This window comes from Capricornis sumatraensis, chromosome 1 (assembly GCF_032405125.1).
Source record: "Capricornis sumatraensis isolate serow.1 chromosome 1, serow.2, whole genome shotgun sequence".
NCBI classification, from domain to species: Eukaryota; Metazoa; Chordata; class Mammalia; order Artiodactyla; family Bovidae; genus Capricornis; species Capricornis sumatraensis.
The window spans coordinates 175,967,348-175,994,379 of record NC_091069.1 but is presented as its reverse complement, the minus strand read 5'-3'; the positions used below and the strand labels follow the sequence as shown (position 1 = coordinate 175,994,379).

The window sequence follows — 27,032 nt, the reverse complement described above, 5'->3', positions numbered from 1 at the left end:
AAGCCACCTTCCCAGAGGGCGCAGCCCAGCCTGAGGGAGCTGCCCGTTGCCGCAGTGCGTGACTCGGGCTGGCTCCTTGGGCCCAGACAGGCAGGGTCCCGTGGTAGTCCTTGGGAGCAGATCCTTGACCCTGCAGGGGGCTTCCTATGGTGACCGGAAGCTGTGGTACCCAAGTGCCAAGGGGGAAGGCCAGCCTTCAAGTGTCTTCCCTCCCCCTGCTCTTGCCTGGTTTTCATCATGTTTTCCCTTTCCTCACTCTGTTCTATCTTTGTTCTTCCTAAAAGCTCATAACTCACGTGGGGCCAAAGACTTTTTTACTGTGGATACAGAAGCAGGTGTTCAGGTCAACCCCAGATAGAGTCACACGCCGCAGCTGCAGGCACTGGGCATTCTGGGCCTCGCAGAGCTGGAAGACACCAGCTGAGAGCGCCGGAGCCCCTCTTGTTACCAGCAGAGTCTCTGAAGGGCCCACAGAGGTTAAGACACTCACCTCAGAAATCTCTGGGGAAACAACTCAGGATAAATTGCAGGGAGTTGCTATGGTAGATGGAAAACGTTGACTTCAGACAGACCTGGGGTGGAGGCTGGGCTCTGCCTCTTCCCAGCTGTGCACACACCCCTCAGTGCATGTGGCATTCCACAGGGAGACCCCCATGGGCCCCACAGAGGTGCGGAAGGGGAGATGCCGTGACCTCGGGGGCGTTTCTCTCAGAGCTGAAGGAAACCGGCTGTATGCATCCCTCTGTGTGGGAGGGTGGTGTTGGGGACCTGGAGACCGGCCTCCCGGAGGAGAGGCCAGGGCTGTCATACAGGCAGGTCTGCTGTGTGACCTTGGACAAGACTCTTCACCTTCATGAGCCGGGTTTGCTCACCTCTGATCTTGCAGGGTAGCTGTAAGGATCAAAGATGATGTTGTAAAGGACTTGGTGCCCGGTGACTGCACAGAGGAGGTGCTTAATAACTGATGACTTGCCACTATGTTCAGAAGGCAGTATCCCGGGATGCCCCTGGGGGACCTGCCCTGTCCCGATGTGTGCAGATGCCTTGCCTGGCAGAGATGACAGCAGGAGATGTTGCCCTCTGTTCACCCCAAGGCACGGCATGGTGGGACTTGAAACATCATAGGTGCCCGTGGGGCCTGCCGGAAGTCTCAGGTACAGAGGCAGCCCCTAGCATAGAGGTCCTGAACCTTGGGGAGGCTTCAGGGAACCCCCTCAATGGAATGCAAAATGTGCTTTCATCAGATTCTCAAATGGGGCCGTGACTAGAAGAATTAGCAAATCAGGCAGCAAGACCCACCGTGAGAGGCCATGGCAGGTGGTGTCTACTCAGCCCTGCAACACTGGATGTGGCCAGCGGACCTCAGGCCACGCATTAAGTACAAATTCTTCTGAGACCAGTGCCTGACCTGGGCATCTGCTCCACATAAGCTCAAGGTCCAGCTGGACCACAGGTTAGGGTTGTGGGCAAGAGACTGGGGCCCCGGAAGTCAGGATGAAGGCCAGGTCTTCTGTGGGGCTAGCTCAGGACTGGGGAGCATGATGTGGGGGGCTGTCAAGTGGGTGGACATCATAAGGGCCCCGGGAAGGTAAGGGCAGAGACAGAGAGACAGGTTCACCATGCGAACCTAGGGCTCCTTCTCATCCACTAGAATGTGGCATGTGTGAATGGTGGCCGTAAGGTCCTCCCCTGCTGGACTGGGCTGTGTCAGAAATGATCTCTCTAGGCCTTGAGTTCCAGCTTGAGGAAAATCACTGCAGGATCTTATCTCAGAGACCTGAGGCTGTAGGTGTTTCCTCCCTATCTTTTGCTCAATTTCATTTTTTTCCCTTCTGTTTCTTTTTTGCCCCTTATTTTACTTGCCCTATCTTACTTATGTTTTTCTCATAAGCTGCTTAAATCATTTTGAAAAATGGGGCAAGTATCATTTTGAAAAACAGGGAGAGTATAAATGGAAAGGAAAAAAAAGAAATGAATTTGTTTATAGAAAAGCTATCTGGAGAAAGTAGGCTTTCAGTTGTGGGATGTTTTGTTTGCTTTTACAAAAGGCATTAATTTTTGATGATAAGTTGATTATGCTCATGACGGACAACATGGAAATTTTTAAACATAAAAAAAAAATTGCCCATGGTTGCATTATACAGACAATAACCATTTTTGGTATATTTGCTTTTCTTACATATATATATTAAAACTTTTTTTGGTATTCATCCTATAAATGGTATCCAATTTCTTACTTAATATATATCATATGTAACATGGATAGTTTTCTTTGGCACTGGTAAGTCTTTATAAGGATTTAAAATACCTCAACCTTTCAATTGGACATTTAGACACTCCCCACTTACACAATTATAAATAACTCATCGATAAGCATCTCTGTTCATAAAGTTCTTGTCGAAGTTAAGATTTCCTTGAGAACAATTCATGACCGGACTTGGGGGGAGAGGGCTGGGGTCAGCAGCAGTCGTCAGTGTGAGCGAGTGCTTGTGAGCGTGTGAGAGCTGCATTTGTGATCATCCTGCAGAGGAGGGACCCCGCCCCCGCCCCTGCCACCTCGAATAAGCCAAGTGACTCATCCCCTCAATCTGTGGATCTCATTGGTGGGATGATGGAGAAAGAGAAGAGGCTTCCCAGTGACTCATTTACGGTGCCTGAGATCCCTCTGGCCCTTGAGGCTGACCCGGGCCAGGCCCCTCAGGCCTGGTGACCAAATACCCGCCCATGGCAGGGTGGCTTCGGGGACAGCCAGGATCAGTGGAGCCTGATGAAGTGTTCATGATCCTCACGGCTGGCCAGCCCAGCACAGCCCTGTGCTCAAATGTGCTCAGACCTGTGTGTCATCCAGCTTGGCCGAGCTCCCTTCCAAGGCAGGCTGGGCTGGTTTTCTCCTCAGAAAGTCTAGTCAGCAGGGTCAGCCAGCGGATAAACTAAAGTTAACTTAGCTATTATTGCTTTTCTGTTAACGAGGGGAGGACCAGCTGTGAAGACACCAAACCATTCGGAAATGCTGCACAGTCCTTGGGATCTAAGGTTCAGGAGAAAGAGAGCAATTGACAATGATTTTAAGGCCTGACTGGACTCCCCAGGGTTCCTTTTGCTTCACTGAGCTTTCATTTTACTGTTTTTTTTTTTTTTTTGAGAAATATTTTTCATATGAAGATATGAATCTTGGAAGCCATGAGAAGTGCCCGTGATCTCGGACTCATCAGCGAGCCGGCACTCTTTACTGGATGGAAGCTCAGGGTGAAGTTAAGCCCCGAGGGTGGTGGAGGACAGGCTGGCAGGGGGTTGTCACCGCAGCCCTGGGGGTCAGCTATGGAGAGACTAATGGCTAAGTGCTCGTCTTGCATGTCAGAGGGGATAGAGGGAAAAAGATCAAGACTGAGTTGTGGACTAGAGTGAGCAGGAACAAACCAACTCATTCTCTAAAAACAGACACTGGATATCCTGCGTGTTCCTGAGCCCAAGAACACCAAACTTGTATCTTAAATTCCACAGCCCACTAACACATCCACAGATGCTGTTCAAGGTGACCCCCTTTGACAAAAAAGCAGTATCTGTAGGAGTGAAACCTTTTAACTGCATTTAAGGCAATGTAAAAAATGTTTAAAATGCTTTGAAGAAATCAGATCTGAGATGTTTCTGCTATAAAGTAGTCTCTGAACCATCAGACTGAAAGCACAGAACCAAAAGATCCAAGAGCAAGGTTCTTTCAGTGTAACCCATATTTGCACCTGGCCTGCTGTGTGGCAGGCACAGTGGTTGGGCCTGGGGGACAGAGGCGTTTAAGAGCAGATCTCTAGCCTGAAGGAGTCTGGTCATGGAGGGCACTTAGGAGGAGGATTCTGATCAAGGAGTTTGTATAAAGCCCAAAGAGAGCAGCATTTGGGTTGGGCTTGAAGAGAGAGCACCATATTGATATTCAGAGATGTGGGGAAGGCTCTGGAAGCAGGGGACATGGGAATGGGTACTAGTGGGCTTCTTGGGCAGAGCTGTCTGTGTGACCGCTGGGAAGAGGAAAAGGCAAAGCACAAATAGGAAACGGTGGGCCATTGCCAGGTTGTGGGGAGCTTCCACACTCCTCTTAAGGAGTTTGGACTTTATTCTGTAGCTAGTAGGAATCTATGGGAAGGTTTTTGAGCAGGGAGTTAATGTAATTTTTTAAATCAAAAGCAAACACATCAGTGCATGCTCATCGAAAGATTTCAGCTGTACTGAAGTCTATAAGCAAAAAAAAAAAAAAAAGCTCCCCTTCCTAGAGGTGACTACTCTCTTCTTCACGTCATTTTATTTGCCTACATCCGTAGATATAGACATGCAAAAGTCAAGCCCTGGATGTGGGAAGGAAGATGTTTCTATTATCTTCTGTGTTCTCTCCCTGCCCCCCACATCATACCTACCTTTTCCTATTTAAAGTTACTATTTAAAGCTAGTACTATTTACTATTTAAAGCTGGGACTGTAATCTAGGGAACTTGTGTTATGTCTTGTCACTCGGCTCATTTTGCTTTCTTCTGTGTTATTTCAGAACATGGTTTTATTGGATATTCACCAGAACTGCTGCAGAACAATACTCTGCCAGATTACAGCCCTGGAGAGTCCTTTTTCACTGTCTTCGGGGTGTTCTTCCCCACAGCTACAGGTACTGGCATTCTTTTTCATTATCATGTTAGGGATATAAGTAAATGCTTGGTTCCCAAAATGCAGTATCATAATGGACCTGCATGTGCTTTTAGGGTATATATCTGACTTTATAGATGGCCTTAGCTTTAACTACACATCTATTCTTTTGACAGAGGCTTTACTTGTTCATAATTCCTGAAGGCTCCCAACATGATTTGATCCTCCTTACCCCTTATACTTGCAGATTGACGCCTCTTGGCCAAGTTAGTGGAGGGGACATATTTCTCTTAGGGCTAAGCAGGCTGGATTCCTCAACAGGACAGCTGCCCTTCCCACCTTGTAGTGAGTTCAGACTGGTCTCTAATCTCCCGCTCCCCTCCCCTACCCACGTGTCTTCTCCCAGGGGCAGAGAAATGCTCTCCTCCTCCTACCGCTTTGACTGTGGGCGGAGTCAGGATCCCACAGGCGAGGACCTCTGCTCTTCCCCCACTTTCCCGGCCTGTGGTGCCTGCAGAGGAGCCTTGCACAGCTGAGGTCCTGGTAGAACTGCTGCATGCCCGGGTCCCAGGCCCAGAAGGAAGTAAGCTAATGTGTTGACCAAATGCTCCACAAGAAATAACCATTTACTAGGGACTGGGCTTGTTCCCAGGACACAGACTCAGAAAAAATGTTTCTTTCTCCATCCAGGCAGTGTTGATGCCCTGGAGCTGATTTTGTCTCCTTTCCCTTCTCTCTCTGCCTTCCTCCAGAGAGAAGGGAGGAAAAGCTACTAGATTTTTGAAAATTTAAGAGACTGTCCCTATCAGATGTGGACAAGGATTTGGAGGAGCTGGAACTTGCATACATTGCTGATGGGAACGTAAAATGGGCAACCATTTTTGGAAAATGGTTTGACAGTTTCTTAAAAACCAACATATACCCAGCCATTCCAATCCTGGTTATCTACTATTGAGGAAAAAAAAAAAAAAAAGCATGTATCCATATAAAGGCTTGTATATGAAAGTTCAAGGCAACTTAGTCTGTTATAGTCCCAAACTGGAAGCAACTCAAATACTCATCAACAGGTGAATGGAGAGACAAATTATGGTATCACCACACAATATAAAACTACTCAGCCATTAGAAAAAGTGAACTATTGATAACTTGTGACGATGTAGATGACTCTCAAAATAATGCTGCTGTGTGAAAAAAGTCAGGCAAAAAAAGAGTTCCTTTTTGAAAAGATAAAATTATTTAAAAATCCATTTATGTGAAATTCTAGAAAATGCAAACTGCAGTGACAGAAAGCAGGTCATTAATACCTAGGAGTGGAGGTGAAGGAAGCAGGAGGGAGGGCAAGGAAGTTTGGGGGGATGAAAAAATGTGTTTCTCACTGTGGTGATGGACTCGCAAGTGTGTTCTTGTCAAATTTTACAGACTGTTACACTGTAAACCTGCAACTTATTGTATGTTAGTTATACCTCAGTAAAGCTGTTAAAACGTGGGGGAAAATTACTGACCGTAGTCATATTTAACAACTTCCCTGAATCCCTCTGGCCACCACCCCTTTCTCTCCCCTCCACAGCCAGTGTCTGCTCTCCCAACCACCTTCCTGCCTCCTGCTCTACTCGTCCACTCTCTCCTTTTGGAATTCCAGGCCTGTCTCTCCAGTGAAATGGTTTTTGCCAAAGTCATCAGTGGCTTCCACTTAGTTCAGTGGGTACTTAAAATTTGTCAGTGTGTTTGACCTCTCAGCCGCGTTCCACTTTCTCCTTCATTTCTCGTACCTTCTATGATGTAGCACCCTCCTCTGACCCACTAGATAGGGGCATCCTCTTCTGCCTGCCCATTCAGTGTTGGGGTTCTTCAGGCTGTGCCTACTGTTTCCCTTGGGATCTCATTCATGCCCATTGTTTAGGGACCACCCACAGTGCTGGCCATTCCCAGATTTATGCCTCCAGCCCCAACTTCTCTAAGCTCCACATCATGTATTTAAGTGCCTACATGACACCTTCTCTTGGTATCCTAGACTCAGCATGTTCAGAACCCATCCATCCCATCAGCCCCTACTGGTTCTCCTCCACTCCTGATCTCAGGGATGGCACCCTCATCCCCCCAATTGCTCGAGCTGGTAACGGGGAGTTACTTGTGACACCTTCCTCTTGCCAGACTCCTCTGTCCATGGGATTCGCCAGGCAAGAATGCTAAAGTGGGTTGCCATTTCCTCCTCCAGGGGATCTTCCCAACCTAGGGATCAAACCCATGTCTCCTGTGTCTCCTGGATTGCAGGCAGTTTTTTTTTACCCACTGAGCCATCGAGGAAGCCTCTTCCTTACCAGTTCCCTCCAAGTCCTGTGAATTTTACCTCCTAAATTTACCCGCCTTTACTCTCGCTTCCCTCTGTCTCTACCACCTGACCACTCTGCCCCAAGCTTCATTTCTCAGCTGAGTAACTAAGGCAACTCTGAATTGACACCCCTCCCCCCGCTCCCTCTTTGAGGCTTGGTCACCGGAAGGAGGCTGGAGCTAGGTCTCGGTGATGGCAGGTAGCATGCTGTTCTACAGTCCAGGTGTGCCAGAAACAATGTGTTTCTTTCATCTTAATGAAGTGGAAAGAGTTGTTCTCTGACCGTAAGCCTTCAGTCTGCCAGGGTGGCTGGAAACTGCTGTCAGTCATTCATCATGCCTCTGCCTTGCCCTGTCAGGTCTCAGGGTCTTACTAAGTACCAGGGCATGTCAGGGGCTCTGGCTGTTCATCATCTGTGCTCTGAGCCAGGCCCTCCCACAGCCCTGTCTGCAGATCCCTTTAGGTTTATGGTCTCTGCTGCTTCTGAGCCACTTTGAGGGATGGAAAGTTTGCTGAACCTGGGAACCGCGTGCCTAGAGTCTGTGTACCTCTCAGACCCTCTTTCCTGAGGTCTCGCTGGATCCCACTGGTGCTGCCAGGGAGTAGGCCTCAGGTCTCTGTTGTTCAAATCCTGTGGGCCTTTCTCTTCCTGCCCAAGTGTGAGGGGCAATCTTCTGTTCTAATACGGGGGACGCTGCTGTCCAGGGCCAGCTTCGTGAGCATGAATTTATGCATTCACACTTGGTCATAAGCTCAGGAGGACCCCACACTTGGTTTAATGCTTTGCTGTTCCTGAAATTCTTAATAATTTTTGAACAAGGGGTCCTACATATTTTTTTGCACTGGGCCCTACAAACAATGTAGCAAATAGGTTTTGTTCCCACCAGGCTCTCCCCAGTCACTCTGCAGCTTCTTTTCTACCTCCTGCTGCTGCTGCTGCTGCTGCTGCTGTTAAGTCGCTTCAGTCCTGTCCGACTCTGAGCGACCCCATAGAAGGCAGCCCACCAGGCTCCCCTGTCCCTGGCATTCTCCAGGCAAGAACACTGGAGTGGGTTGCCATTTCCTCCTCCAATGCATGAAAGTGAAAAGTGAAAGTGAAGTAGCTCAGTCATGTCCAACTCTTTGCGACCCCATGGACTGCCGCCTACCAGGCTCCTCTATCCATGGGATTCTTCCGGCAAGAGTACTGGAGTGGGGTGCCATTGCCTTCTACCTCCTCAGTTTAGTTCAGTTCAGTCTCTCAGTCGTGTCCGACTCTTTGCGACCCCATGAATCGCAGCATGCCAGGCCTCCCTGTCCATCACCAACTCCCAGAGTTCACTCAGACTCACGTCCATCGAGTCAGTGATGCCATCCAGCCATCTCATCCTCTGTCATCCCCTTCTCCTCCTGCCCCCAATCCCTCCCAGCATCAGAGTCTTTTCCAGTGAGTCAGCTCTTCGCATGAGGTGGCCAAAGTACTGGAGTTTCAGCTTTAACATCATTCCTTCCAAAGAAATCCCAGGGCTGATCTCCTTCAGAATGGACTGGTTGGATCTCCTTCTACCTCCTAGATCCTCTAAAATCTCCTAAGGGCCCAGCCTTTTGAGAAACAGAAACCAAAACAATGTGAAAAGTCTGCTTCTTCCCTGCCACGTATTTCCACCAAGACAACAAAATAAAGGTCACGTTCCTCTTGAATGGACAGAAAAGGAAAGGGGGAGGGGATGAAATACACGAAGAAGAAAATTTTTGAAATTTTTTAACATTAACATCTGAAAATATTTTCTAGCCCCTTCTGCTGCCTATTCCCCCATACCTTGCCCCACCCCAACACATTCAAGAGGCTTCCCACCAGAGCGTTTGTTTCCTTGGGCCTGGCAGGGAGTCCTGATGCCAGGTCAGATCCTTGCTTGCAGGTGCCAGGTTAGCAGTTCCAGCTGAAGCAGGGCCGTGGTCCTTTGAGGCAGGCAGTACCACCAGGATGTTGCCTTTTGTGCGTGACCCCATCAGGCCCCCTCCAAGCTTCTCCCATGGCTTCCCTCCTTTTTATTTGCAGGCCTTGCATCTTGTAAGAGAGGGAATGCCTGGCCTGAGTGAAGGGCCCGGGGTGATGAGCCTTCCCTCTGGTGCTTCACCCTGCAGTAAGGCATCAGCAGTGGCCTGAGGTTGGAAGATGCCACCCAGGAGCCCAGAATTTGAGCTGGACTACCATTTGAGATCAGCCAGTCCAGCGACTCTCAACTTTTTATCTTTTAATCCATGTTCATTTTTGTTAATCATACTGAAAACCTTACTACACTGGAAATTCTGTGCCTCCCCGGATCAGGAGTATCTTGGTCCTTTCTTTGAGAAAGATTCTACCTAAGAAGATTAGCCAAGCTTCTTTATTTTCTGTGACTTAAATTATGAAGGTATTGTTCGGTAATATTCCAAATATAAAGTTATAATATTGAACAAACTGTCTACACAGGCCTCTTCTACCCCACCCCTCTTAAGGGATGTGCTTTTCTGCCTCCCTGACACCCCCGGCCCCATCCCCACCCTCCACAGCCCCATCTGGGCCCAACCAGGTTGAGAATCACTGATCTGGGAAATGAGCGCAGAGGAGTTTATGAAGGATTGAGGAAGGTCACCCAGCTAATTAGTGACCAGAGTTGTTAGGAGAAACACACTGACTGAAACTGCCTACTCTCATCAGGCACCATAGTAACCATTCCTGTGAGTTATTTTACGACAGGAGGTCCTGGTAAGGAATACGGGACTAAAAAGCCACCGACAACCGGGAGAATTTGGGAAAGGTCAAAAGGAGATACTCATGTCCCATTGCCCTCCCAGAATCCTCCTTGTTAGAATCCATCTTGGCTGAGCAATGTGTGCACCACCAGGAAGGGCCCTGAGTCAGAATGATTGGCCAGAGACAGCCCAGAAACTAATCCCATCACCGTAAAACCCGAGACTGCAAGCTACATGGCGGAGCAGGTCTCCTTGGTTCCCTGACCTCTTGCTCTCCACCCAGGCGCCCCTTCCCAGTGAAGTCTCTAGCTTTGTCAGTACGTGTCGCCTCTGACAATTCTTTTCTGAGTGTTAGACAAGAGCCCACTTTCGAGCCCTGGAAGGGGTCCCCGCCTGCAACAGAGTTGGGCCACCATCCCTCTGTAATGGGTTGCCTCTCCTGGCTATCTCTGTTTTCCAGGGGCTCCAGTGTAAACACAGTAGGCAGGACAGGCAATTTGTATCCCTTGGCTTTCCCCTGGCAGATGTTCCATTAAGCTATGAGAAGCATGAATGATTGGCAGTTTCCATGGTGACGGATTTGCCAAGGATTAACTCTGAGTGAGTCATGGCTGGGGCTCCCTCCAACGCCATCCTCTCCTGGAACAAGAGAACCTCCAGGCTGTGAGAGGGGAGAGGAGTTTGGAAGAACAGACACTTCCAGTCCCGCGACCCTGCATCCTCATCTCTGACCAGTGACATGTTATTTAGGTTACTCTAGAGATTTTATCCCCGGGGGCGGGAGACTTCCTGGGGAGAATAGCTGAAGCCTAGGTTTCAGTGGCTCCGCTGGGTTTAGGAAGCGAGGTCTTCAGTCAGCCCTCCTCGCTGCACTCCACCACACCCTGTGGTGGTGGCTGCAGGGTGGGGCTGGGACCTTGGAATAGACTCTGCGTTTAGTTTCCCAAAGCACTTTCCTTCTCTGAGCTATACCACCACTTTCTCTGAAAAACAAACACCTCTCCCTATAGTTATTCATGCACACACACAGCCACTCTGGGAACCTGGGACCACAATACATGGAGGAACTAGAAAATGGAAATTCACTGGGATAAATACCACTGTGTGAAGTTGTGTAACCCTTGTCCCCAAATTTCAGACTCCTGCTGGAAGGGATAAGGGCCTCTTGTGGTTGACCACACCCAGCATCAAAATGTATGTGGGAAACCAGCAGCCTTTACCAGAATGTCCACGCTTACCTTTGTGGTCAGGAGCCCTGCTATTTCTGTGACATCCTTTGGCCTCCCTGGACCTGATCCTATCTCTCCGCACCCCACACACATACACACACTCTGAGAAGTTCTGGAATCTTCTGAGCTCTTCCAGATTGGCTGGCTGTCTCTGGGACCCTCAGCTCTAGGCATCCATGCTGGCTTTGCCCTCAGCCTACCTCTACATTCCTTCTCCCTCATTGTATCCCCAGGCCTCCTCCTAAGTTATGTGTTCTTGTGGGTGAGAGAACAAGGACCTGCTGGGCCGGAATGAGGTCTTGTTTTAAGGAGCAGAGAACCTGAGCAAGGACAGTCTGAGGGGGACTCACCCCCTGCATTCTGATGGACTTGTGAGCAGGAACAGGAGAAAGGAAGGGAGCTTTATAATTATCATACATGTTTATTTTTGTAATGTCATGTATGGAATGTATGATTTTATCAAATTATCACAGTGTCTATGATAATTATCATCACAGTAGCCTGCCGCATCAGGCACTGTGCTGAACACTTTAGTCTTTCGTTTAGACCTCATCAGGACCCCAGTGCTTCTATCAGATGCAGACTCACCATTAAGCTGATGAAGCCTGGGTTTCAGGGCCCCTTGGTTGCATGACCTCCTTCTGAAGTTCCATTTCATGTTCATAACTTTGTATTTTTAAAGTTTTAGGCCCCATGGAACCTGTATCCTTCCATGGGTTCTATTATTAATCCATCTTACATATGAGGAAACAATGACGCAGAGAGGTGCTTTCCCAAGGTCACCCAACAAAAAATGGTGAGCCCCATTGCTTCCCACATGCTTTGGCAAGGATGCTGGAAAAGAGGACACACGTTTGTCTGGAGCTGTACTCTACCCGGAAGTCAACAGATCCTGCTGGAATCCCAGTGTTTGAATGTCCCGTTATTCGACACAGTCTGTCTCAGCAGCATCTCTAAGGCATTGCAAGGGTGGAGCACTGATTAGTTCTGCCTCTAAGAACAGAGCAAAGAGGGGATGAAAGATTCCTACCTTAACAGCTAAACAAGCCAATCAGCCAGGTGTGGGGAAGGAGTGGGATTTTGACAATCAAGTGGAAGGTGAGGAGAGGCAGCCAGAGTGCTTAGGAACCCAGGGGAGTTCTGAGAGCGGAAGGGAGCCCATCTTCCCCGAATGGACGTTCAAAAAAATTTTTTTTATTGTGGTATAGTTGATTTACAATGTTGTGTGAGTTACAGGTACACAGCAAAGTGCGTCATCAGTTATACATATACATACATACATATATCCACTCTTCTTGTTTTTTTTAGATTCTTTCCCCATAGAGTTCCCTGTGCTAAGCAGCAGGTTCTTATTACTCATCTATTTTATAGATAATAATGTGTATATGCCAGTCCTAATCTCCCAGTTTATCCCAGGCCCCCGTCCCCAGGTGGACATTTATTTAGCACCTACTAGGTGCCAGGCACCGTGCTAGGCGCCTTATAGATGTTCTTTCTAGCTTTACAACAGTCCTGCAGGGTACATAATCTTATCCCCATTTGCAACTGGGGAGACCGAGGCTCAGAGCCACACTGCCTCCAAATAATAAAAGGCGGCAGATAAGGTTAAGTCACTTTAGTGCATGGATATTCTACTTTAATGAAAAAGAAAAATAATAAATTTATGAACTTTAACAAAGAAACAAAAAAGGCAACAGAGAAACAGTCTCTAAAGGGCAAGGGAAAATTGAAGTTTTCTAAAGTAAGAGTAAGTAGTTCTTTAATGACCAACCAACAGAAACCAGGAAAGTCTAGAAAATGATTAGGTATTTTTCTTAAAAAAAAAAAAAAAAATTTATTTATTTATTTTGGGCCATGCTGGATCTTTGTTGCTGTGTGCGGGCTTTCTCTAGTTGTGGCAAGTGGGGGCTGTCCTTCGTTGTGGTGCACAGGCTTCTCTTGTAGAGCATGGTCTCGAGCACATGTGGGCTCAACAGCTGCAGCTCAAGGGCTCTGCTGGATTGTGGCCTCAGTACTTGTGGTACACAGGCTTTGATACCCTGTGGCATGTGGGATCTTCCTGGACTGGGGATCGAACCCAAGTTCCATGCACTGGCAGGCAGATTCTTAACTACTGGACCACAAGGGAAAAGTGAAGTCGCTCAGTCACGTCTGACTCTTTGCGTCCCCAGGAACTGTAGCCTACCAGGCTCCTCTGTCCATGGGATTTTCCAGGCAAGAGTACTGGAGTGGGGTGCCATTTCCTTCTCCAGGGGAACTTCCCAACCCAGGGATTGAACCCCGGTCTCCCGCACTGCATGCAAATCCTTTATCCAGAAGCCCCAGGCTTTTTTTTTTCATTGTTCCCTTGTTGTTCAGTCACTGTGTCGTGTCTGACTGTGACACCATGGACTGCAGCACGCCAGCCTTCCTTGCCCTTTACCATCTCCCGAAGTTTGCTCAAACTCATGTCCATTGAGTCAGTGATACCATCCAACCTTCTCGTTCTCTGTTGCTCCCTTCTCCTCCTGCCTTCAATCTTTCCCAGCATCAGGGTCTTTTCCAGTGTGTCAGCTCTTCACATCAGGTGGCCAAAGTATTGGAGCTTCAACATCAGGCCCCTTCAGGGTTGATTTCCTTTAGGACTGATTGGTTTGATTTTCTTGCTGTCCAAGGGACTCTCAAGAGGCTTCTCCAGCACTACAATTTGAAAGCATCAGTTCTTAGGGCTCAGTGTTCTTTATGGTCCAACTTTCATATCCATACACGACTACTAGAAAAACCATAACTTTGACTATACCGACCCCAGGATCAAACCTGCACCTCCTGCGTCCCTGCATTGCAGGTGAATTTTTACCCATTGAGCCATTGGGGAAGCCTTTTTTTTTTTTTTTTTTCTTAAGAATGCTCATTTTCAGGATCAAAAAAAGATAATAGGGTGGGAGTGGGATTAAAATAATAGGCAAGAGGTGAAGACTTTGATCTCTGTGCACTATGGTTGATGAAAGGGAAAGCAAGAAAAGACAGAGGACCACTATTTTGCAGATGCTGGTAAGTGGTTAATTGACATTTATCCTGGTTATTTTTATTAATAGCTGATTTTAGAGATGTTTAAGGGATCAGTTCCTCTCCTGACCATCCACGTCTATTGTCACAGATATTTGAGCCAGGGTGCCAAGCCAAACCCCCCAGTTCACCTGGTGCCACACAACCAGACTGTGAGGTTAATGGCAGTGCCCAGAACGGTCTGGATGATGCTGGAGGTTTAACCTCAGCTCAAGCTGGTAAAGTGATGGCCAACACCATTACTGTCACATGTGAAAGCTGAGTCAGTGGAGAGATGTAAAAGGCCTCAGGACTAGGATGGAAAACCAAGTCAGAAGCCTTTACTGGTATGAAGAAACCTGTTACCTAAGTCACGTGGTCACAAGATGCAGCCCATATCGTCATCCTGATATAGGGCGAGGACGTGGTTTAGGGTAAAGCAATTAACTGCTTCCTGGAACTGGCAGCTCAAGACCAACGAGGAGGGGAAATGCCCTGGACCAGGATAGACTAGTGATTCAGAACTGGTGACGGAAATGGCTGTAGGAAAACCAATGTGTGGTGCTGATTATAACTGATTATAAGTAGTGCTGATTATAGCTAAGTTCAGCACTCCTGTGGGGGCGGTAGCCCCAAATTAATCATGCCGTTACTCTGTTTTAAAAAGAGAAATCCAAAAAGAGCATGGGTGTTAGGAAGAAATAGATTCTATGATGTGGAGGAAATAACATGACTTGAATTAAGGAAACTTCAAAATGAGTTCTGCGGGGTTTGCAAGCAGCTAGCTTGAAAACATGATAAAATTGCTTCCCCTCTTGGGGCCTCAGTTTCCTCATCTGTGAAATAAAAGGCCAGAGTTGGTGATCTCTAAGATGCTTTCCAGCTTTAAGAATTGTTGATTCTAAATAGCCACTTTAAAGATTTTTAGGAAGCCTGCCAAAAAGAGGATAAAGATCAAATAGGAATTACAAAATGGACACTTCGTGTTTTCCAATGATTAAAGTGTTTCATTTTTTTTAAAAAGTGTTGAATGTCAAATAAGTTTTAGGAAATTGTATGTGCTACATTTCTCTTCTTAGAAATGGACAATGAAAATTAGAATGTTGTATGGTAAGTCCAGCAGTAAGAAGCTCTAATCTTGTTTAATCAAGGTTTTCCCCACTGTTATGTTTTCTAACTGTGGAACCTTGCTTCAGGGGGGCATTATTTGTAAATATCACTGAGAAATACCTATTCTATAATTCCTCCCCTAAATCTAGCTCTAACATTGATAATATTTTTAAATTGTAGCAGAAGCAGAAAGAAAGGTAACTAGGGAATCTCTATAATACCTTATAAGCATGGGTGAGAAATATGAAATCAAAATAACTTTTCTAGATCTAACTGGTAAGTAAGACATTTATAGTCCACCAGAACTAGAGATCCGGAGAAGGCGATGGAATCCCACTCCGGTACTCTTGCCTGGAGAATCCCAGGGACGGGGGAACCTGGTGGGCTACAGTCCATGGGGTTGCACAGAGTCGGACATGACTGAGCGACTTCACTTTTACTTTTCACTTTCATGCATTGAAGAAGGAAATGGCAACCCACTCCAGTGTTCTTGCCTGGAGAATCCCAGGGATGGGGGTGCCTGGTGGGCTGCTGTCTATGGGGTCGCACAGAGTCGGACACGACTGAACTGACTTAGCAGCAGCAGCAGAACTAGAGATCATCTGCTCAAGAATTGTGTAGTTGTGCAAGGGCAAAATTCTGGGAGTAACAGTGTGCAAACCAATCCAACAGGTGTGCCGGGAACACCCACAGGAGTCACCCTGTGGCTTCCTGTCTGGAGCACAAGTTACTGCCCTTTCCTTGCCTCGGGAGTTCTGTGTTCATGGTGCTGACTCCCTGATTTCCGGCTTGCCTGTTTTGTCTCAAAAGCCCGCCTCCTGGCTGTCTGGGCCTGGCCCAGTCCTGAGGGTGGCCTGTGTCAGTGTCGGCCGTTTCTGCTCCCACTGAGCAGGATTCCCACGTGCCCCATACCAGGCCAGCTAGTGGGACCTCTAATTAAAGGCAGGGTCATCACTGTGCAAGGGATTGTGGAGAGAGAAGAAAAGGGCGTTTGTTTGTTATGAATACAGAACCTTTTTGGAAGCAGGAAGCCATTACGATTAATCAATCACTTTTCTAGACAGAAGCGCCTATGGCAATGGAGTTCTTGTGGCTCCTTATTTCTAGACTTTTGTAAATGATCTGAAGGAAGGCATACAGAATGACATGACAAACTAGAGGAGGTATGAAAATAGCAAAGAATACATAGCAGTATGTAACCTTGCAAAGCTGAATGAATAGGCATAGAACTGCCAGGGGCTTGGGGGGCAGAATGAAGTCATTGCCGGAGGTAGGAAGCCAGGCAGGTAAGACACTGGTAAACCTGGTGACGGGTGAGAACCTTGGCGGAGGCTCAGAGGGTGGGAGGTTCAGAAAGAGGAGGTGTTAATGGACGAAGTTAGTGGGGCCTGAGTATCAGGTAGACCTGGAGATCTGGCCAGGGCTGGCCTTGTCCGTCAGACTGTTCTAGCAACAAAGGACATGGTCCCACGAGCTGCGGTCAGAGTAAGGCAGGTCCTCGGCCTTGTTCTCTTGATCCAAATAAAACCTGTATGTGATTTAAAAAATAAAAAAAAATGGTGCAGAGGTGCTTGTAACGTAAAGCAGTAGTCTCTCAGCCTGCCCTCCCTCCTCCACCAACCTGACCACCCAAAGAACCCCTCTATAGGGGCAACCATTTTTAGTCATTTTTAGTACTTCAGGAGCTAACTGCATTACCAAGCAATGTGCCTATACCTGAGCTTCCCTGGTGGCTCGATGGTAAAGAATCCGCCGCAGTGGGGGATCTGCAGCTGACGTGGGTTGGATCCCTGAGCTGGGGAGATCGCCCGGAGGAGGGCATGGCAACCTGCTCCCATATTCTTGCCTGAAGAATCCCATCGACAGAAGAGCCTGCTGGGTTATGGCCCAGAGGGTCACAAAGAGTTGGACACAGGTGAAGTGACTTAGCCTGCATGTACATGCTTATATCTATAACTTGATAGTCAAAGTCACATGTAATTTATTGACTCCATGGTAAGAAATGTAGAGGGTTTAGCTTCCTTACATGTTCCTTTATCCACTTCCCAATTTTTAATAGTCATATTTTAATTTTTAGTTCTTTTTTGATTATCTTTATGGCTTTAAATAATATGTTTAAGCCTGTCATCCATCCTAGGCTATATCTCTTCACTGATTATTGTTGGTGTGGAAAATTAATATTCTGTGTTGTGTTTTAAGATTAATGTGTTAGGGTCATATTTATTTCATGTGTGAAGTATTTTGACAAGGAATGCGTTAGTTATCTTAAAGGAATCTCCGATTTTAAGGGATTCTGAATAATCCTTTTATATTTATGTTTTAGAGCAATATCAGGGAAGCTATGACAAGTTGATGACTAGCAGGTAAAGAGGAAAATCTCATGAAAGCTGTAGTTTACAACTTGCAGTGAACAAACACAGTTTCACACACACACATACACACACACAACCTCTCTATTAAAAAAGTTTTTTTTTTTTCTTTTTTCTTTTGCCTTTAGTTTACAAGTCAACAGGTTTTGGAACTTCAAAGACAAGCTGTTCAATATTTTTGGAAATTTCTTTGCTCCTCTTAGCAAACATTTAGAAACTCCCCTTTATGATGACAAAATACAGAATAAATTCTAGCATTAACTTTAAATTTATTGCAGCTGGTATATAAATATTTGCTGGCCATTTCCTTATTGACCTAACAAATTTAATGGGTAACTCACATTTCAGCTTTTCTTATTAAACTAAGTGAAGCTTGTAACGTTCGGCCAGTCCTGAGTGAAGATCCTGGGACTTTTGTTTCCCACACTGCTGCTGCTGCTGCTAAGCCACTTCAGTCATGTCCGACTCTGTGCGACCCCAGAGATGGCAGCCTATCAGGCTCCTCCGTCCATGGGATTTTCCAAGCCAGAGTACTGGAGTGGGGTGCACACTACTACAACAAAAATATGAGTGCCTTTCCTCTTTCTAGTTCTCTTTTCTCTTTTCATTTCATATTAGCTGTTAGCTATAGCTTTATGTTACTTTGTCAAGTAGATAATATTTGTATTCTACTTTGCAGCTAAAGTTAAGTCCTCTGGGCTATGTCTATGACTGTGTAGTTGTGGTTCACTGAAGAGCCAAGTGGTGGGCTAGAATTCCACTTCCTTGGCTGCATCTGATGTGGCCCTTGTGTTATTTAGGGGAGAATGTTCCTGATATAATGGCCAAATGGATTAACTTTAAGACTTTTTTTTTATTAGTTGTTTAAAGTCATGTCCTATTTTAGTTTCCTTCGTATTTACATGTTGGCTTTCTTATTTACTTCTCCTCGAGTTTCAATAAGCGTTTTCTCTTGTTGCCAAAATATGCAGTCAGCAAATCTTTAAAATAATTCATAGTGTCCTTTGTGTTGAATCCAGTTCCTATCCAGAAGCATCCCTACTGGGTCTCCATTCTTCTGCTTCAGACCCTGCTGGTTTCTCTGCTGCACAACTGCACAACTATTATCTGGGACTTTATTAACCCCTGGCTTATCACCACTGCTTTCTGAATCTTCTCTTTTTCCCTTTCATAGCTTATATCCTCATCTTACTGGAGTCCTTGCTTCAGTGTCTTCCTCCGAAATGATGTGTGGGAGGTAAATTTTCTGAGCCCTTCTTTGCTTTACTTTCACTTAATTGGTAATCTGGCTAAAACTCTAGTTTCAAAATAGCTTTTCCACAGAATTTAAGAATCAGTGCTCCGTTGTTTTCTAGCATTCACTGTTGCTGTTGAGAAAGTCTGATGCCAGTCTAATTTTTGTTCCTTTGTAACTGTTCGGTTTTTATCTTTGAAAATATTTAGGATTTCTTCTAAAATTGCACAATGATGCATTTAGGTGTGGGCCTTTTTGTTGTTTACTTTATGGGATATTTCCACCTGAAGACGTGTGTCTTCTTCAGGGTGAAGACATTTATTTCTGATGTTTACCTGCTTATTTTATTTTCTCTGTTCTCTCTTTCTGGACCTCCTGTTAGTTGGATGTTGTAACTCCAAGACTTCTTCTCTGTTTCTCCTATTCTTTGCTCAAAATTTCTACCCCTTTGTCTTTCTGTTCTAAATTCTGGGATATTTACTTAACTTTATCTTCTAGATATTCCACTGCATTTTTAGTTTAAGTGATCGTGTTTTTAATTTTAGTGATCATGTTTTTAATTTCCAAAAGTCTTTTTCTTGTTTCTTAGATTATTTTTTGTTTTTCATAGCATCTTGCTTTATAGGTAGAATATTCTTCTTGGATGTTTATGGAGCTACTAATTAGATTTTCTTCAAAATTTTCTTCTGTGTCCTGATTTTTATGTTTCTTCCAGGCCAGTTTGTTCTGTTTTTATCATGCATGTGTTTATGTATTTGTTGTTGATTTTTGTTATACACTTGACAACCTTTGGTTGCTGGCATGGATCTCCCGCTGAGGTGTGTGGGGTCTGTCTCCTGGATGGGGCTCTTCCTTCAAGGAAGAGTTGACAGCAGTGCGTTTGTGGGCATGTCTGGCTCTTGAGAGCTTCATCTGGGGTGTGAACATCCATACTAGTGGTCCTGGTTTTCCTTGGGCAGTTTATTTAGATCCTCTAGATAAGCATTCCAAGGTTTTCTTTTCCTTTCTATTCCTTCTTTTCCTTTAGTACTCTGTATCATTTTATCCATTTTCTATGTTCCAGACACTTGTGGAAACTTTTCCTCTACTTATCGCTCCCCCCTCTTTTTTTTAAGGCATGCATCCATCTTCCCCTTTTACTATCCTTTTAATAGGGTCTTGGGAGGCAGAGGACTGAGAATAAAGAAAATGTGCCCTATGTGCCATTTTAAACAAACAAAAAACATTTAAGGATTACTTCTCCCTTATTTCACAATGATCACTATAGAAAATTGAAAAAGTAGAGATAAACGATAAAATTAAAAATGATCTGTTTTTCCATCACCCAGAAAGAACATTAACATTTTGAACATGTTCTAGTTCCTTTTTCATTTTTCTACACATCTATTTATCTGGGTTTTTTTTTTTTTTTTTCACAATAAGATCATACGGTATGTTCTGCTTTCAGATATGCCTCTGAAATGGAAACAATTGCTCTTTTCATGTCACAACATATCCTTGATGTTATTGGAGGGCTGGTATATATTGAAAGATGTATCATCACTTATTTAGCCAGCCCTCAACATGGCTCAGATAGTAGAGAATTTGCCTGCAATGCGAGAGACCCGGGTTTGAACTCTGGGTAGGGAAGATCCCCTGGGGAAGGAAATGGCAGCCCACTCCAGTGTTCTTGCCTGGAGAATTCCATGGACAGAGGAGTCTTGTGGGCCACAGTCCATGGGGTTGCAAAGAGTCGGACATGACTAAACGACTAACACACACACACTACTTTTAGACATTAGATTGTTTATAATTTTCACCACTCTATATATACAAGCTTTAATAAACATTTTTGGATACATCTTTACTTATGTCCTTGACTGTTTACTTAGGATACAACCGTAGTAGTGGAACTGTTCAGTCAAAATGTATGCAGTTCTCTGCCTTAGTTCAGCATTCACGGTAGTCTTTGAAATAGTTCCTCTTTAACTTTCTGGGCCCAAACTTTCACTTTACTCCACTGCACTTGAGTTCCCTCAAGCGTTATAGCAGAGGCGTTAAGAGAGCAATTTTCCAAATCACACAGGCCAGGGTTGAATCTTAGCTTTGCTACTTACTAAATGTGTGACCTTAAGCTATTTTAATTTACCTCTTTTAGCACTAGTTTCCTTGTCTATAAAATGGGGGGAATAATTCTACTTTTCTGATGTGGTTGTTGTGAGGATTAAATGAGATTTAAAAAAAAAAAAAAAAGGCATGAAAAGCACTTAATACAGGCCCTGTCAGGTTCAAAGGGTTCGTAAATCCATATTGATGGAGTTGGACCCATTCCTCTCCCCAAACCCATGCAAAACGTCCTTCGAGACCACATTCACGATGCACCCACCCCCATGGGCTTGCAGAGCGCGTGTGGGCTGGATCCACATGTTCAGCACACGCTGTCTTGTTGGTTTCCTGCCTGTGTGTGTTTGGACCACAATGATGACCTTCCCATCATGACTACGTGCTTCTCATGAGTGTTGATGAGAAATAGAGTCCACGGTGAAGAGGAGCTCGCCACTCAGTGTTGGTAGCATCAAGATGGTTCGTTGGAATCTGTTTAGAGCCCTTTGGCAGCTCAGGAGCTTTGAACACGGCTGCTGACTCTGAATATTGGATGAAACTTGTCCCTGGGGTCCCTGAACCCCAGTGTAGTCTGGGGATAGCAGAGGGAAAGAACTCTGCTGAGCAGGCAGGGGTGGGTTCTTTGCTAAGGCTGAGTCTCTCCTGGGTGTTGTCCGGCTGGAAGGCAGAGCTCAGAGCTCAGCATGTGGCCTTGGGACCTTTGTGTGGCCTGCCCGCCACCTCCTTAGCCCTCATTACTTTGCACTGGGCCATAAGATGCTTTTGTCGCTAGTCGAGCTCTCCTCCTGAGCATCAGCCAACCCACAAAAGTCCCTTTCACGCCTTGAGGATGCCTCCGCAGTTGCCAGGGGAGACCGAGAAGTGCACTTTGCAGAGCCGCAGATGGGAGGGCATGCCCGAGGATCCCTTCCAGGGAGGCCCCGAGGAGGGGAAGGGGATGTGTGGAGGATGCTGCTCACCCTTCTCTCCTGCCTGGGTGTCTTTCAGGAGTCATGGCCGGTTTCAACATGGGGGGCGACCTCAGGGAGCCTGCTGCCAGCATCCCCCTGGGCTCCCTAGTAGCCGTTGGCATCGCGTAAGTTCCCCTTGTGGCAATCAGCTGGAGAGAGGGAGAGAAAACCCTAGGCAAAAGAGGGGATTGCTCCTTTTGTTCTAAGAGTGCCCTGTATGTGACCAATCTATTCTATATTCCAATCCTCCTTTTAACACTCAGTCAGCTGGAAAATTCATGTCTGGTGGGTTTAGATGCTCGCCCTTTCATCCCCCCTGCCTGGGAATGCAGTAAGGAAGGGGGTCGTTAAGAAGGTGGACTGCTTTCTGCCTGTTCCCTCAGCCTCCTGCCCCTCCCCTTCCCCACCCCCATTTTGAACTTGGACATTTTGTAACCATTGAGTTTCCAGGACCATTGCAGGGAATATAAAAAGGAAGAGTTTTGCAGACAAAATAAGATTTGCATACTACTCCCCTCCGCTGATTGTCTGGGGGACTTCAGACAGTTAACCTTCTGAGCCTCCATTTTCATCTCTGTAAAATGGGGTTAATGAGAACACATGTGTCCTGTAGATTGTGGAGGAGATGCTGTATGTAATGGTGCACAGTAGGAACTCAGAGGCTGATTCTCCTCTTCTCCCAGCTTGCCTCCCCAGTGCTGCCCCAAGGCTGCCAGGCTTCCCTGTGTAAGTTCACACTGTGCCACCCATGTGAGCAGGCTGGGTGCCTTGGGTCTGATTCTGACCTAGAATCTCTGTTTTCTCTCTGCACTATGGGAAGAAGCTCCTCTGCCTTCACTGGGTAGATGTGAAAGGTAATGAAATCCCAGACATGAAAAAGATTAAAGTACCTGCATTATTTTAACCGTGATGTTTCAAAAATATATGAATACACCTCTTCATCATTGCTGAGTTTGCTTTAGCTTGTTGTAATGGCACTGTGGCTCCTAGCCAGGCATATAGCACTTGTCTATTTTGTGCTAAATAAGGTGATCTCTCTGGGAGGAAAATGAGGCTGAAAAAGATAAGGGAGTGTGTCCAGAAGGAAAGGAAAGAGCCCTGCCTCATTTTTGGTCACAGCTGGGAGGTCCCAGGAGGAACCTTTGGCCCATCCTCCTACTGTCCAGACGGGAATGAGGCCACTGGGTTCATGTGAGTTCATCGAGGTCACAGGGCTTCTGAGGGCAGAGCCAGGTCACTGCTGGCCTTTCGCACTCGGCTTGGCTCTCTGTCACCTGGGGGCCAGGGAACAGCGGGACTCCAAGGCCTGACAGCTCTTCGGCTTGTTCTGCTGCAGGAGGATGGGGTGCAGACCTGCCAGTCAGCCGTGGCCTGCATCCTGGCCAGCTGGGCTGCTCCCCACCCCAGAAAACCTCTGTGTGTTTTCCTCCATAAGAGGCAAATGATACATTTCTACACGTTTATGTGAAATGATATGTTTATATATATTTATATGAAATATGCTAGAGGAGACAAGAGTACTGGCAGTGCCCCCATACAATCTGGGGAGCCTTCGTGATGGCCATTCTCTGTCCTTGGGGACAGTTCCCTGGGGGAGCCCTCAGGCTGAGGAGGGTGGAGTGGGACGGGGTTGAGTGATGTCAGGTGGCAGCCCCGTTCTGCTCTTGGGTTTCTTGCAGGTGGTTTCTGTACATCGTCTTTGTCTTCCTGCTTGGCGCCATCTGCACCCGAGAGGCCCTTCGCTATGACTTCCTGATAGCGGAAAAGGTGGGTGAGTCCTGCAGCCTGGTGGGCTCAGGCGGCAGGTCATTGATCAGCTCTGAGCAGCAATGGCTGCCTCCCCTTTGTATCCTGGATGGGGAATCCGTGTAGTCGCCGGCCCAGGACTACAGTACAGTGGCCCAAACCATGGGAAAGGTACAGGTCCTTCATATGTATCCCTAGACCTGGGTAACCACATCAGAGAAGACACATGCATGCAGGTGCTAAATAACACAGGGGACACAGGTAACCCTGCATGTCAAAAATCAGAGCAGAAACAAAGAATCTGGTCACCTGAGATCCCCAGCTCCAACAATCCTTCATTATTGCCAATAGCCTCCCTTCCACTGTGAGCAGAAAGCTACTCACAAGAAACCGATAAGGAGGAAGCTGATGAACAGAAAAGAGGGCAGGTAGCCCAGCGCCAAGGTGAGGGGTGGTGGGAGGCAGGGTCGGAGGCCCCTTGTCCTCTCGGGCTCCCCAGGGGATGGCCTGATGGATTTGGATACTGCATCTTTGTTTTCCTGAGCACTACACTGGCCTGAAGATGTTTAGCCAAGTCCTCATGTTCCACAGCCTCTGAACAGGCTGGAGGTCATGTGACAGTCAAGGACACTCACTTGGCATCTCTAGAACCCAGGAGATTAAGACTTCCACACATTTCGCTGGAAATCCCCCAAAACTCCTGTCTTCCCTTAAGTTCCCTGGGGGAAAGTGGACCCTGAGATTCCCGTCATGTATCAGAAAGACGCGCCAGGCCAGGGAGGTGTCCTTACTCAGTTAACTCCTGAGTATCTTTGCTCTTATTGCGGAAAAAGCACCTTTTTCTCTGGTATGAGGCTTTGCAAAGCTGCCTTGCAGGTACATAGAGGGGTGCTGCTTGGGGCAGCCTGGGGCTGGCAGCGCTGAACTTACATTTTAGAGCTGTGTTTGGGCTTGCTTTTCACATTAGTGCGGGTTTCTTTTTCAGGTGTGTAGACGCCAGTGTCAAGGTGATATTTATTTTCGGGGGTGGGAAGGTGTCTTGGCCTTACCTTGCAAGAAGGTTTGCAAGGGGGAGCAGTTCAGGGAGTGAGAGCACTGACATCCACCTCCCAGGTCTCAGACCCCCCCAGGTGAGCAGGGTTTACTCTCAAGGAAGGAGTCAAGGCCCCTCATTTATATGTCTGTGCTTGCTGCTGCCGTCTCACATCTCATCTCCCAGGGGCCTCTTCTCTAACTGTGGAATGAAAAGCTGGGCTCCGTTAGAGCGACTAAAGGCCTCCGGGAGTAGCTGGGCCTGGACTGAGGGAGCAGCCAGCTGCTGTCCACACCATGCCAGCAAGCTCTGCCCCTTCTTGAGCCGGTTCTTTCTTGTGGATTCCCCCACAGAGGCCCTTTCAACCATCAGAGACTCTGATCTGGATGAAAAGAGTCAAATGATCCCGTGGGCAGGGCCCCTGTCTCCATTCCTTCCCCTGTTTTGCAGGGAAGCTAAGAATAGGTGTGCGTGAGGGGGCAGCACATGTCCCAGGAAGGCCACAAATAAGAGAGTAAGAACAGCTTTCACCAGCAGCCCCGGGGAGACTTCAGGGTGGAGATTCCACCTCTAATAATAGGCTTATACATGGAGGTTGGGGGTGGGGGGCTCATTTGAAAGGCAGTGAGACAGGCAGGCTCGCACTTCGCTGGTGGCTGGGGCACCTGCTAAACCCTGCCTGGAGGCAGCATGCGGGCAGGTCACTATGCACACAGCAGGTGAGAGGTGGAAAATGGGGTTTGGAGAGGACACAAGACTGTTTCCCGGAACAGGCAGTTGTAAAGCCTGTGCAAGAAAGAAAAGATAGTATCCTTGGTTGTCAGTAGCAATCAGAGGCCGGCGCCACAGGTGCGGGAACAGGGACAGAACCGCTCAGAGCAACTCTGCAATAGTGGCTCCCTGGTGTGCTGCCCACCCCACTCCGCCCTGGGGTCCCGCAAAAAGAGGACCAAGTGAGATTCCCCCTGAAAGCCACGAATCCTGAGTTTTACTTCTTGCCCTCCTTGGCACTGACTGGGCTGCAGCAGCAGGGACTACACTTAGGGAGTAAGTTGGGCCACAGGCAGCTGCACTCTCGGCACCTGGAGGAGGGAAGGGTGTCTGAGAGGCTGGCTGGTGCAGTACCCTGCCACCCTGATGTGGTGTTTAATAAGCTGTTCATCACCCCGCTCTGTCCCCTGTCTTAGCTGTGGCCTGGTCCTGAGCCGGCCCATCTCTGAGCTCTCCTGGGCCCCAAGAAAGCAAGGGCTCTTCCTCCTGGTCTGTGTGCCCTGAGGGTCTCACCTGGGCCCAGACCTGTGGCCTCTGCCCTTGACTCTCCTCCTAAGGAAGCAAGCACCTCTGAGCACCTCCTTCTCTTCCTCTCAGGCCTTTTTTGCCAGAACAGTTGTCCTCAGCGGCTGCCGGCTGCCCTGGATTCCTTTCCACTGACCTGCAGCTGGTCAGTCCTCTGTTTCTTGCTGGGTTTCCTGCCGCTCCTCTGATCTATTTCTAATTATTTGGCTTCCCAGCCCATGGTGCCTTTCAGAAGTTTCTTTTCACGTTATATCCCTACCCCAGAGGAACTTTTCTCTGGCTGTCGGGCGTTAAGCTTTCTAAAAATCTTGACTATGTCGCAGTGACTCTGAGGCCGTCTTTGTGAGACGCAATCCCTGGCGTGCGGTTGATGCTTACCACATTTTGATTCCCCACACACTCCTATGGGCTTTCCCAGGTGGCGCTAGTGGTAAAGAATCCACTTCCTAATGCAGGAACAAGAGATGTGGGTTTGATCCCTGGGTTGGAAAGATCCCCTGGAGTAGGAAATGGCAGGCCACTCCACTATTCTTGCCTGGAAAATTCCATGGACAGAGGAGCTTAGTGGGCTACAGTCCATGCGGTCGCAAAGAGTTGGTCAGAATTGAGTGACCAGACACAGACATACTCCTATGGGGATACCTTTACAGACAGTGCACATTTTCAGGTGGGGACATTTTTTTCCCCTATTAATCCACATGTTAAACTGAATAGGAAAAGCCCCCAAAGTGTCCATCTCAATATTATTCAGTTATAGAAAAAGGAATTGTATAAACAGCAGGTATTAGTAGGGCTAAAGTGAAATAGACGGATTGCTTTACAATAAACTTATATGAAGCCCAAGAGGAAGTGTCTATTACCCATCAAAAAGACCATATATCTTAGGAGCCCTGGAGCTTGCTAAGTCGCAGAATAAGGACGGATTAACAGGAGGAGTATCTTCAAAGCATGCCTGTGAGAAATGAGCCGTGCCACAGGGAGCACTCTCATCACCCTCGGATTTGGCAGTCACGATTCCCACGTCCACGAGCTGCACGTGGAGTGAGGCAGGGCTCGTAGCTGGGGGCGAGCCTGGCCCAGCACAGCCACCCAGCCCCGCCTGCCTGTCCTCTGCTCTCTCTCCTGGACACAGCTCTGCCTCTCAGGAAGTGAAGTCAACCATGTTTCCTTGTGGTGGTGGTTTAGTCGCTAAGTCGTGTCTGACCTTTGCGATTCCATGGACAGAGGAGCCTGGCATATAGTCCATGAGATTCTCCAGGCAAGAATCCTGGA

General features: G+C 47.3%; 1 protein-coding gene across 1 annotated transcript in view; it reads left to right on the top strand.

The window, feature by feature from the left end:
• Positions 1 to 27,032, top strand: part of SLC12A8 (solute carrier family 12 member 8) — a 149,343-nt gene that overhangs the window by 85,364 nt on the left and 36,947 nt on the right. The window contains exons 9-11 of the mRNA XM_068968511.1: positions 4,531 to 4,644; positions 21,723 to 21,810; positions 23,365 to 23,452. Of these exons, the coding sequence (XP_068824612.1) occupies positions 4,531 to 4,644; positions 21,723 to 21,810; positions 23,365 to 23,452 (290 nt within the window). The remainder of the gene's footprint in view (positions 1 to 4,530; positions 4,645 to 21,722; positions 21,811 to 23,364; positions 23,453 to 27,032) is intronic.